The following is a 12429-nucleotide window of genomic DNA, read 5'->3' as shown; positions in this document are numbered from 1 at the left end:
GCATTATCACCATCAGAACAAAGTGAATGCTACCACTTCCAGTAAGTTTAGGGTATAAATCGTTTATAACATAATTTGCTAAAACTTTAGCTTTGATTTGAACCTGGATAAGAGCCACGGATGATAGCAGATATGCCATTTTATATTTAACTCCAATCTCATACACCTAAAAAAACCCCAAGCCTCTTGTGCATCTCTAAGGGTACGTCTACACTACATGGCTCCATCAACGGAGCCATGTAGATTTGTTTATTGGGCAAAGGGAAATGAAGCGGCAATTTAAATAATTGCCGCTTCATTTATATTTACACGGCTGCCGCGCTGAGCCGACAAACAGCTGATCAGCTGTTTGTCGGCTCAGCGCGGCAGCCGTGTAAATTTAAATAAAGTGGTGATTATTTAAATAGCTGCTTCATTTCCCTTTGCCTACAACCCTAATCTACATGGCTCCGTCGATGGAGCCATGTAGTCTAGACACAGCCTAAGAGTTGGGGTTATCAAAACATGCACCTGAAATAAAAGGTTTATCTCCTCTGATCACAGAATAAGGAGATTTGCAAATAAATTCATCAGAAATTGTTTGCGTAACTCCCATTTTTGCCTTTGAAAGTCTCTGTAACTATACCAAGTTTTTCACACCACAAGTTAAGCTTTGCCTATTCTTTAAGACTAGGTTTGACTACTGTCTAGTCTTAAACCATTAAATACTAAAACCAAAATGCCATACTAGTGTTAGAATAAGATTTAACATAGGAGTTTTACAATAGCTTTATAGCAGAGGTGGGCAAAATACAGCCAGTGGGCCAGATCTGGTCCACTCTGACCTTCTGGCCTGCTAAATGTCCCGCAGCCCCACGTGCTGCTCAAAGCAGCTGGGGTAAGCATTTCTCTGTACATGTGCTCTTTGAGCAGAAGGGGGTAGTGGGTCTCTGTGCAAACTGGACAATGGAAATTGTGGGGGTGGTACTTCTGGGTACCAAGAGCATGCAGAAATAGGCTGCCCCATTCCTTCTCCCCTCAAGGGGCATGCACAGAGAAACATGCTTGCTCTAGCAGCTAGTGCTCTGAGTGGCAGTGTGGGCCTGTGACAGGCAGCTAGCCTGTCCAAGAGCCCCACTGGGCTGCTGGCTGGGAGCCACTTACTGTGCCTCCCAGCCAGAGCCTGCATCTGACCCCCCCTCCTGCACTCAAACTCCCTACCAAACCTTGCACCCCTGCCCCAGGTCACAGTCCCCTCCTGTAGCTTATACCCTGCACCCTCTCTTAATATAGTGGACAAATGCAGCTTTTGACCAACTTACCCCCCCACTGTGAAAAGTATTGTCCACCCCTGCTTTATAGTTGTCAGAGAGGAAAAAGCCAGTGACCACAGTAACAAAGAGTGCACAAGGGGAACACCTTCTTTGGATTAGGTCTCAAAGAGACCCCAAATCTACAGAAACTGCAGAGATCTGCAGTTTTAGATTGGTAACTTGAAATACAATTAGAAATCCCAAATCCACAAAATAACCAACATAAAACAGTTAAAGAACCCAGACAGCTACTACTGTATTAAAACAAAAACCATTTTTAAGGAAAGGTTTACACTAGTAAAAAGTAATCAAACAGTCTGAAGCCAGTAGCAAAGGACAAATGCAATGTGCATGTTTTCCTTTAAAAAAATTAACTGAGAAGGTCTGCAAGTTTGCAGTTATAAACATAGTTCTTCCCGCTATCAGAAAAACAAGTCTGGGTGAGAGGACCACCAACTCCATGCAAAGTTACAAGTGGGGCCTTGGGGAAAACAAAAACAAAAATAAAAAACCCCACCACACACAAAAATGGTGAATCCTCTCCTTTATAGAGGGAGAGCCCATTGACACAATCAAAGCAAGAAGCAGCCACAAAGCACATTCATATTTTGCGAGACTTAAAATTATCTTCCAGACTGCTTTGTTAAATTGTCTTTCTCCAGTCCAAAAAAAATATCCTCCCATTAAGTAATTCTAATATAGCTAGAAGTTGAATTGCGGGGGGGGACCATCCGCACTTATGACCAACCTCGCGGCAGAACATTGTGTTTGCGTGTCTGCGGTCAGGCAGCGTGTTTACGTTTCATTCCCTCACAGTGTTTTCAGTGTTTGCTTGTGGCCATCATGTCAAGTAAAAGAAAAAGAGCTAGTGATAAGGGTGGTGAGAAAAGAGAGAAAAACTATTGATTTGGAACAGGAAATAGCGATAGTGAGACAACACGAAGGGCGTCAAACAGTGTCCTTCATGTCACGTAAGTTAGGGCTATCGAAATCCACTATCAGCACCATTATAAAGGGTAGTGATCACATTCATGAAGTGGTGAAAGGATCTGCTCCTATAAAATCAAAAATTCTAACAAAGCAAAGAGCAGGTCCCATCCTGGAAATGGAAAAACTCTTACTGCTTTGGATGGAAGACCAAATTGAAAAATGCATGCCATTAAGTCTCATGACGATACAAGCTAAGGCTCGTAGTCTTTTTGAAGACTTAAAGAAAAAGGAGGGGTATGACTATGACCAAACTTTCACTGCCAGTCACGGTTGGTTCAACTGTTTCAAGATGCGTGCAAACCTTCATAATGTGAAATTAAGTGGGGAGGCAGCCAGTGCTGATTCGAAAGCAACAGAACCTTTCATAGGAGGTTTGGAAGGACAACAACATTCTTCATTGCATAAGGAACATTGCTGCAGGGTGGGAAGAAGTCACTCCACAATGTATGAATGGCACATGGAAGAAAATCCTAAAAAGGTCTGTGAACTGTTTCAAAAGACTTTGAAAAAGAAAAGGCACTGGAAGACATTTCTTATAACATTGTACAGCTGGCAAAAGAAGTGGATCTGGAAATGGATAATGAAGACATACACCAATTGGTTGAGAATGTTGGGGAGGAGCTGAGCAATGAAGATTTAATGCAGCTCGAGGCGGAGAAGGTAGCAGAGGAAGAAAGACAAACAGCCCAAGAAGAAGAAGAAGCAGAAGAAGCAGCAGCCCCCAAAAACGTTGTGACGAAAGAAATGGCTGCAGGTTTCAGCAAAATAAATGAAGGAATGCAAATGTTTGAAAAAATGGACCCTAATGTTGCGAGATTCTCAAAGGTGGATCGTTTAATTCTGGACGCCCTGGCTTGCTATAAGGAAATTTATAACGAGAAGAAAAAACAAACTGTCCAGTCCAAAATGGATATTTTTTTTAAAGAAAGCCCCCAGCAGTGCTGCCTCCCATACTGAACCAATGCCTTCTATACAAGCAAAGGAACTGCTGAAATAGAATCTGTTGATGATGTTCATACTGTATTTTTTTTACTCGTCCGATTCCTCATCCAATTAATTCAATTCACATTACTGTATTTAAATTACTGCATTGTGTTTTGTATTTCATGTTCATGTTTGTTAAATAAAATTTGCTGTTGCTGCAGTAGTGTTTTTTTCGTGTGTTTCTATTTTTCGTTGTTGATTGCTGTGTTGTTGGTGCTTGGTTATGCTTCGAGTGCTTTGTATGGGATATTTCCAACTTACAAACAAATCGAGTTACAACCAGCTATTCAGAACATAACCTGTTCATAAGTTGGGGGAACGGCTGTAGAAGCAGCAAAAATGTGTTAATTAGGTCAGACAAGTTTTTTTTTTAAACCTTTTTAATGAAAAGCAGTGAATTTTTACTGGGTGTTAAGAACACACAATAACTTTCCACTAGAACCTAAGTTTCATGGGAGTAGGCTAAGTTAGAGCATTAAAACTGTTTGCAACATTTCTTTAAAATTGTAAGAAAACTCAAGAAAACAGCTTTTCTCTAATCCCCTTTAGGTTTTCATCCAATGTTGGTTTCTCAAATTAAACTAATTATTCCTATCACATCTATAACCTCAACATTTCTCTCCTCCCTCAAATTTTCTTCCCTAAAAAGGATAATTTTGAAAGTTTACTATACTTCAACTGTATGTCATTCATACCTGTAAAAGATGCATTAGATATCGTTTGCAGTTTAAGCCACTCAAAGTACCATCAGCTTCTCCTATGGACATTTAGCATTTACATTTATTAGATTTTAATGGGTCCAAGTCAGTTTAGCTAAAAAGAGGGCTATGATTTGAACCAGCAAAGTGATCATTTTGAAATATTTGTATGGAGAATTTTACTATTCTCACTGAGTCAACCTAGTGAACTGGAGAAGATACCAGTTGACTTAACATTGGAAATCTGCACCTAATGACGACATTATAAGAGACCACTGGCAGTAAACATTCATAATTGAAGGGGAGCATTTTTTGAGGCTTGTGAAGTTACTACCTTAATGTGCATTTTATTAAATATGTTCTGCTTAAATGGACCCACTTGCTGAAAAACATTCCTGTACTCCAAACTAACCTCTTCTCTCCCATGAGATTTTTGAAATACAGGTTGAACCTCTCTAGTCTGGCACCCCTGGGACCTGACCAGTTCTGAACCAGAGAATTTTCTGGATCACGAGAGATCAATATTGTCTAGCAGCATGACCTACACTTCCACTGACTGTTAGAAGACATTGAGGGGTAAATTAGAGCTAAATAGCACAGAACACAGAGCTAGACTGGTGGCTGTAAACAAAATTTATGGGACCACAAGAAACTTGGCCACACCCATGAAAAGTGGACATTCATCTAACTAAAATAATTCCGGACAACAAATATTTCTGGACTAGAGAGGTTCAACCTGTACTTAGTTTGGCACCTTAGATAGCTCAAGTGATCACAAAGAGTCAAATTAACACTGATTTGTTTAATCTAGGAGTTTGTGAAAATGGGTTGTTTTCTGAGGGTGTTCTTTCAAATATATATCTCCTATTAGCGTGACAAACTCCTAAGATTAAAGATATTGAGATTAGGGATGTAATAATGTAGTCGATTAACCGATAAGCAAAAGCTTATCGGTTAATGCTATAGATGACATGCACTTCCCTCCCCTCCCCCATCAGCAAATTTTTTAGCAGGCTGGCCAGCAGCCTGGCTCCATCCTGGCTTGAAACAGGGTCCAGGACTTTCCCCTGCTGTGGCTCTGCATTTAAAGTGTATTAAGAGCAAGGCAGGCAGGCAGCCCGGCTCAGTTCTTGCTTGTGCCAGGTCCAGAAGCTCAGACACCCTGCCCTCCCAGACAGGGGTTGCTGCCACCCCATGCTGTTGCCTCTTTATCAGAGGAAGCAGCACAGGGCAACAGGCAGCCGGTCTGCGAGGGGAGCTGGTATTTAAACTGGCTCCCCTGGCATACCAGCTCCTACATGGCAGCCCAGGCTGCTGCCTCTGATACAAAGGCAACAGCATGGAGTTGCAGGGGGCTCTGGTTGCTGGCTCCACCCCAGGGGGTTATAGACTAGTCCACTAATTGATAAGAATTCATGAGGTTATTCAATTAGTTAATTAATCGATATTTAACATCTCTAGTTGAGGCAGCAGCATGGGGTGCCAGCTAGGCACTAGACATGATTAAGGTGGATGAGAATATATTTTATTGGACCAGCTTCTGTTGGAGAGAGATAAGCTTACAATGAACTAGCGCAAAAGCTTGTCTCAAACAGAAGTTAGTAACTTTTATTGAGCCATCTCACTTACCTCATCTCTCTTAATTCTTAGTAATTTAACTTTAGGTTTTCTAGTTTTTTCCCCTAGAGTTATTTGATTCTTTGTAAACTTACCACTATTTGGCTTGCTGTTTTCTGCAGCCATTTAAAAAAAGAACTGCCCCCCCTCAAAATTGCAGCTCTCTTTATTTCAACATGATGATGTTAGTTTGCTCTCTCTTGAAAACAATATATGCACGCTCCAGGATAAAAGGGCCTGATTTTTCAAGAGCACTGAGTATGCCTCCACCTCCATCATGTTGAAATCAGTGGAGCAGCAAGAGGAAGGAAAAGGAATCAGACCTCTTGTTTAGGGATATAACTCAAAACACTCACTTAAATTCTTGGCTGACAGTGTTTCAATACCTTTTAAAACACCGTGTAGCCAATAACTTTGAATTTTTGCTTCAGCTGGAAGGAACAGAAGTGTTTCAATATGATTCCTTGATTTTGATTCTCAAAACAAGCTTGAACAGTTGCCACAATAAGTTACATTACCACATGTATATGTTCACTGCAGCCAAGATACTTTTTTGAAAAAGACAACCAAGCACCATTTAATTCTATCAGACAAAATGAGTAAGAATGAAGCATTTCTGAGACAGCCACTGACAACAAATCCCAGATAAAGAAAAGATTTAGAACAGTGTGCACTAGTATCAGTGGCTGAAATGCCACTTTAAAAGAAATGTTTCTATTCCTCTCCTGCCATATGCACTGCAACACAGCACATATCACTGAAGTTCTGCAAAAGCCAGTCACTTAAATACTTGCTCCACAATGATTCCACTATCTCTTTTCAGCAAAAAGAAATGTTGCTCAGGGTGCTATGCTACTACTGGCCAAAACTGGATCATCTAACAAAATACATTTGTATGGACAAAAAGGATATTCACAGGGATATTGTAAAGTCACAAGGGATGATTAACAAGAGGTATGTGTCAAATCAGATGCCTCAAGTCCACATAATTAATTCACTAAAAAAAACCCCACAACAATTACAGTGTATGGGATGCGTCTACACACCCGTAAAACCCAAACACAAAAAAGCTTTCATTAAGCAAGCTAAAGTGCATTAGCATTTCAAAGCCAGGCATTCATATGTCAATAAAAAGCTCATGTGTGTATGCACTGACAGAATTCAACAATACAATTGAATACTCCCGCACAACTGTATGCTTTTCTCTTATGACAACCTCCCCACCAATTTTAAATTCTTACTCTAATGTAAAGAGGCACTAACGCCTCTCTAGCAGATAACAGGAGATTTTAATTAAGCAAAGCAAATAAATAATTTATTTTCACTAACTTTGGTCTGAGAACTTTCCCCTCTAATATTTTCCATCTGTGTGCAGAATAAATTTTGTTATGTGCACCATAGCATGTGTGGATGTGCACCATCAATAGAATCACATGATTGCCAGCTCTAGGCACTATGGTAATCAGCTGGATAGCATTTGAATCTCTCCTGAATGGCTAACCAAGTACTGAGCTTACAGGAAACGGCTGCAGAGCTGATTTTACAGGAGGTTCCAAAACATTCACTTGGGCAGCAAAGAAATGTACGCTTCTATATGCTATTATAGAAAGAGAGGCATCCATCATGTCATCTGTCTCAGAGAACATCTGAGAAGACCTGAGAAGTTTCTAGGGGGATGGAGGCCCCGAGCCCCACCCCCACCACAGGGAGGAAGAGCAGGAGGAATGGAAGAGGACACACAGCCCCAAACAACCAACCTGTGCCTGGGAAAAGTGGAGGCCACATGGCTCCAGCCTCCCCAGCCCCAGTGCAGCAGGAAGGGAGGTGGCCACGTGTACATCTACTGTCACAACAGGATGGGTAATGCTATTTTCAATAATTTGGCAAATATGTAAGTCACTGAAAACTGTTTTATGAAAGTGTTAATGCAACCTTAATTACAGCAATGCTGCCTACAATATAGAAAAAAAGCAAAAAACAATTTAAGATTAGCAGCTGTGATCTGCTAATTTGTGTTACATCTAGATTTAAAAAAATAAATAACTCCAGGGTTAGCTAAGACTTGGGTTGTATTAAATTACAGCATGATTCCTGGAAAATTTGTGATAATATTTTAAGTGGGTTAAACTGTTTAATTGTATGTTAATATTAAATCAATATGAAAGAAATTTAGCTACAGCCAGCACATTCACAAGTTGATAAGAAAACAATTAAAATAACAATACCTGATTATGTTCAACAACTCTTCTTTGTTTGAGTGTTACTGGAGTCTTGGTCTTGGCTTTCAGTGGTTCTCTCTTCTCAAGTCTGAATTCTACCTTGGGATCTGAAAATTAAATCAGTCACCATTACTCTTTGATTTTGGCCCTTTGAGTTGCCAAACAGAGGAGCCTACTAACATCCTATGTAAAATGTCACAAAAATATGTTCGTCTTAACAGTCAAGACCATAACATAAAACCAAATACACTTATGAAAAACAATCATTTTGACTGAGAGAATGTTTGAGTTATTTGCCTTGTGACATAACATGCTGTAATCAGACAGTCACTCTTGCACTGCAACGTAGGGATGTTAGCGAGTAGTCGACTGGAGTATTGACTACATGCTTCTTCCCCTCCCCCCCCCCCACTGCTGCCTTTATAAGAGGCATGGGGGTGGGAGGGAGAGAGGTGAGAGGGGAGGTAAAGGAGCCCCTTTGTGTGGGGAACCAGAGATAGTAGGGCAGAGGAAGTTTTCAGCAGTTACACGATTACTTAAACACATTTTAACCAACTCTTACAACATTTAAGGAAGATACTAAACCAACTACAGAGCTCTCCCATTGGCATAGTTAATCCACCTCAGTCCCTCTTTGAAAAGTATTTCCAACTGAGAACCAAGACACAGAGATCTAGTGGAGCAGGGAGACTGCATGCAGTTTTGTTTGTGAAAATGCAGATCTTTGTCCCTACTCCCCTTTCTTACCAAAGAGTGGTCACTTGATGGGTGACTGATGATCAACTGTATTGATGTATGCATTTAGCAGAGGTAGGTAGAGGAGAAGACTGAAGGCATATGTTAAATGTGGCTGATAAACAGAAGTGAGTAGGATCCTACCAAATTCAGTCATGAAATCTGGTATCTATTACAATGAAATTTCATGAGAAGCCAGTGTCTAAAAATTAGGACAATTCATTGGATCAAAATGTCAGAAAAACGGCAAGAGAGCCACAGAAGATTTTAGTGGGTCTGGACTATTCTGGCAAAACTTTAGGAAAGTAAGAATGGCCATACTGGGTCAGACCAATGGTCCATCCAGCCCAGTATCCTGTCTGCTGACAGTGGCCAATACCAGGTGCCCTAGAGGGAGGAAACACAGCAGGTAATCCTCACATGGTCCCTCCCAGAGAAACAGAGGCTAGGGACACCATTGGCTAATAGCCATGGATTAAGCTAACCTACATGAATCTATCTGGCTCTTTTTTGAACCCTGCAAAAGTCCTAGCCTTCACCACATTCTCTGGTAGAAAAACTTTATTTTAAACCTGCTGCCTATTCATTTCATTTGGTGACCCTTAGTTCTTATAATGTGGGAATAAGTAAATAACTTTTCCTTCCTCACTTTTTCCACACCACTCATGATAGAGATCTACAAAATCATATCCCCCCCTTAGTCTCCTCTTTTCTAAGATGAAAAGTCCAAGTCTTTTTAATCTCTTTTCATATAGGACCCCTTCCAAACACCTAGTCACGTGTTTCCCTTTTCTGAACCTTTTCCAATGCCAATATATATCTTTGAGATGAGGTGACCACATTTGTATGCAGTATTTAAGGATTCAACTTTAAAGGATTAGGAGCCAAAAGAAATCAAAAAAATTATTTCCATCGGTGTGTCTGTCCAAGGCTAGATACAAAAGTGGGTGACTGGGAGGTGAAGTATGTCTTGTCTAGGAGGAGTTCTAATATATACATTCTATTCCTGGCTTTGCAGCTGACTGGTTGTGTGACTTTTTCCCTCAGAGTAGAAGATGAGAATCTGGAAGCCCTACAGGAAACAGCGGAGTGAGTGGGCCTCAAGATTAGTCAGAGAAAACCAAGTTGATGTGCATTAACAGACAGGAAGGTGAAATTACAATTGAAGGAAAAGCAGTGCAAGAGGCTGACCAGTTTGTATACCTGGAGACTGTTATCAGCAAGCATAGGGGAACTGAAGAGGACATCAGTGCGAGAATACAGAAGGTTGCAACAAGCGTTTGCCATACTACTACTGCCATACCCCAGTCTGGGGCACAAGAGCCATTTCAATAAGAACCAAACTACGCATTTTCACTTCTAATGTGAAATCAGTGCTGCTGTATAGCTCACAGGCGTGGCACATTGTCCAAAACAACACTAAGAGAATTCAGACATTTGTCAATAAATGCTTTAGACACATTCTCCAGCTAAAGTGATATGATAGAATGCCAAATGAAAAGGTGTGGACCAAAACAAATCAGAAACCAATGGAGGTGCACATTAAGAGGAAAAAATGGCAATGGGCAAGCCACATCCTGCGTAAGGACTATGAGGAATGTATTATGAGACAAGCATTAGAATGGAATCCAAAGGGGAAGAAGAAAAGGGAACATCCCAAACAAACATGGCAACGAAGCTTCCTGGACAAAGTAAAAGCAACTAGCTTAATGTGGGGACAAATCAGGAATATCACTAAGGATCACAAGAGATGGAGAATGACTGTGGAGGCCCTATGCTCTATTAGGAGCCCAAAGGACAAATAATGATGATGAAGATGGGAATCATTTAGAATTACCTTTCTTTGTAAATTGCTTTGAGAGCTAGAACGGAAAAGTATTAATAGCCTGGAAGCTATTGTTCTATTAACAGAACTGCAATCCTTTCATTCTGGGCAATTTTATCTATCAAAATTACTACCTGTCTAACTTGTGGGATTTTCCCACCTATAAACACTAAGAAAAAACATGTATTTACCAGGCCAGAGAAAGGGGAGGAGAAAGAGCTGGGGGGAGGGAGGAAGAGAGACTAAAAACAAAAACCTCCCTCTCTCTACATTGCATTTTTCCTACCACCTCCACTATTGTTTCCAGCTGTCTTTTTCCCCCCACAGATTGCAAGACCAGACAAAACCATTCTGATCGTTTGACCCCTGCATTTGAATAATTCAAACACTGATCCTAATAACTTGTGGTTGAACTAGAGATTTTTTAAAGTGGTTTTTTTTTTTTTAATTCTCTGCCACTTGGGAGTGTCTACTAACTCTCTTGGTAATGTCTGCCAGTGTCTAGTTCTCCTCAGTGTTAAGGTTTGTGCACTTTCCCTGGCAATTCTTTCCTCTTCCTTTCCCCATGAACTTGCAGGCTCACTCCCGTCATCCATTCCTATCCCTGGAGTGGAAACAGAAGTGGTATCTGGCTTGCTTGGATTCCTACCTCACCTTATCCACAGAAACAACAGTGCCAGCTGTTCTACTTTCTGGTTCTCCTCCTTCATGAAGCGGTAGGGTCTGAGATACTGTGTTCACAGCTAATACTCTTAAAGGAGCAGTTCTGGGCTACTCTTTTGCTAGGCTTGATAGCTTCCCAAGGAGAAAAGAACCAGAAACTTTGCTCCCTAAGCTTTAGTCAGCCCAAACATGTCCAAACTCCTACCTGCTCCATTCACCAAGCTTTCACTAAGTCCTGACGCAGTGGTCAATATTGGCATGTTCAGGTTCAGAGTCAATCCCAATTTTGAGAAAAGTTAGATGTCCCCTTCATTAGCGCTCCAATTTTTTTCCACCAGAGTGGAATGAATTTAAGTGCACCAATGCGGAGGTAATATGTAACACATCCCCTTCACATTGGTGCACATAACAAAATTACATGTGGTGGGAGTGGAGCTAAGGGGTTCTGAGCATGGTAGGGCTCAGTTTAGGGCTAGGTGCAAGGGCTTTGGCTGAGGGTGCAGGATCTAGGGTGGTGCTCAAGATAAGGGATTTGAGGTGAAAGAGGGAATTCTGGGTTCAGGATGTAATAGCATACAGACTCTCTCCGAGTTACGGACCAAACACTTGGCCGTAACTCAATCCGTTCCTAACTCGGACCCCACTGAGTTACAAGCGACTACGCTGTTCGTAAGCGCGGGTCGCGTTCGTAACTCAGGGACCGCCTTTACGACCGCTCCATGGGAGCTTTGGTCATAAGTGCGAACGGTCGTAACTCGACCGTTCGCAACTCAGGGAGCGGCGGTAGTTGATTAACAGATAAGCAAAAGCTTATAGGTTAATGCTATAGACTACACACATTTGCTCGCCTCCTTGCCACTATATTTTTTAAGCAGGCTGACCAGCAGCATGGCTTGCACCAGGTCCAGGACCCACCCCGATGCAGCTCTGCATTTAAAATATACAAGGAGCCAGGTGGGCAGGCAGCCCGGCTCAGTACCAGCTCACAACAGGTCTGGGAGCACAGCTTAGGGTGAACTTAGCCCAACACATTATTAGTATGAAAAAATGCTATGTTTGATCTTCCTCATAAGCTCCCTCATGAAGGTACAGTTACAAACTACTCATTCTAACTTACATTATTTATGCTTATTTTGAGTTAAGTTTCCACTTTAGTTTTACCTTCTTCATTGTCACTGTACTGATCAGAATCATTATTTCCATTCTGTTTGGTGTTCTCAGCTGATGAAGAAACTACCGATAAAGGTGTTGAAGAGCCCAACTCTGGGACTTGTTCCTTCAGTTTCTGCAATTTCTTCTCATAGAGCTTTCTTGTAGTAGCTGTAACAAGGCAGAAAATATATTCGAAGAATTAAGATGGAGTCAAGTAAAGGTGTATAGTCTAATGTTGAACCTTCCTAGTCTAC

General features: G+C 41.2%; 1 protein-coding gene across 1 annotated transcript in view; it reads right to left on the bottom strand.

The window, feature by feature from the left end:
• The window catches only part of TMPO (thymopoietin), a 35911-nt gene that overhangs the window by 8505 nt on the left and 14977 nt on the right, over window positions 1-12429 (bottom strand). The window contains 2 exon segments of the mRNA XM_089780459.1: window positions 7807-7907; window positions 12185-12343. Of these exon segments, the coding sequence (XP_089636585.1) occupies window positions 7807-7907; window positions 12185-12343 (260 nt within the window).

This window comes from Pelodiscus sinensis, chromosome 1 (genome assembly GCF_052426305.1).
Source record: "Pelodiscus sinensis isolate ZL-2025 chromosome 1, ASM5242630v1, whole genome shotgun sequence".
NCBI classification, from domain to species: Eukaryota; Metazoa; Chordata; order Testudines; family Trionychidae; genus Pelodiscus; species Pelodiscus sinensis.
This window is presented reverse-complemented; position numbering and strand designations above follow the sequence as displayed.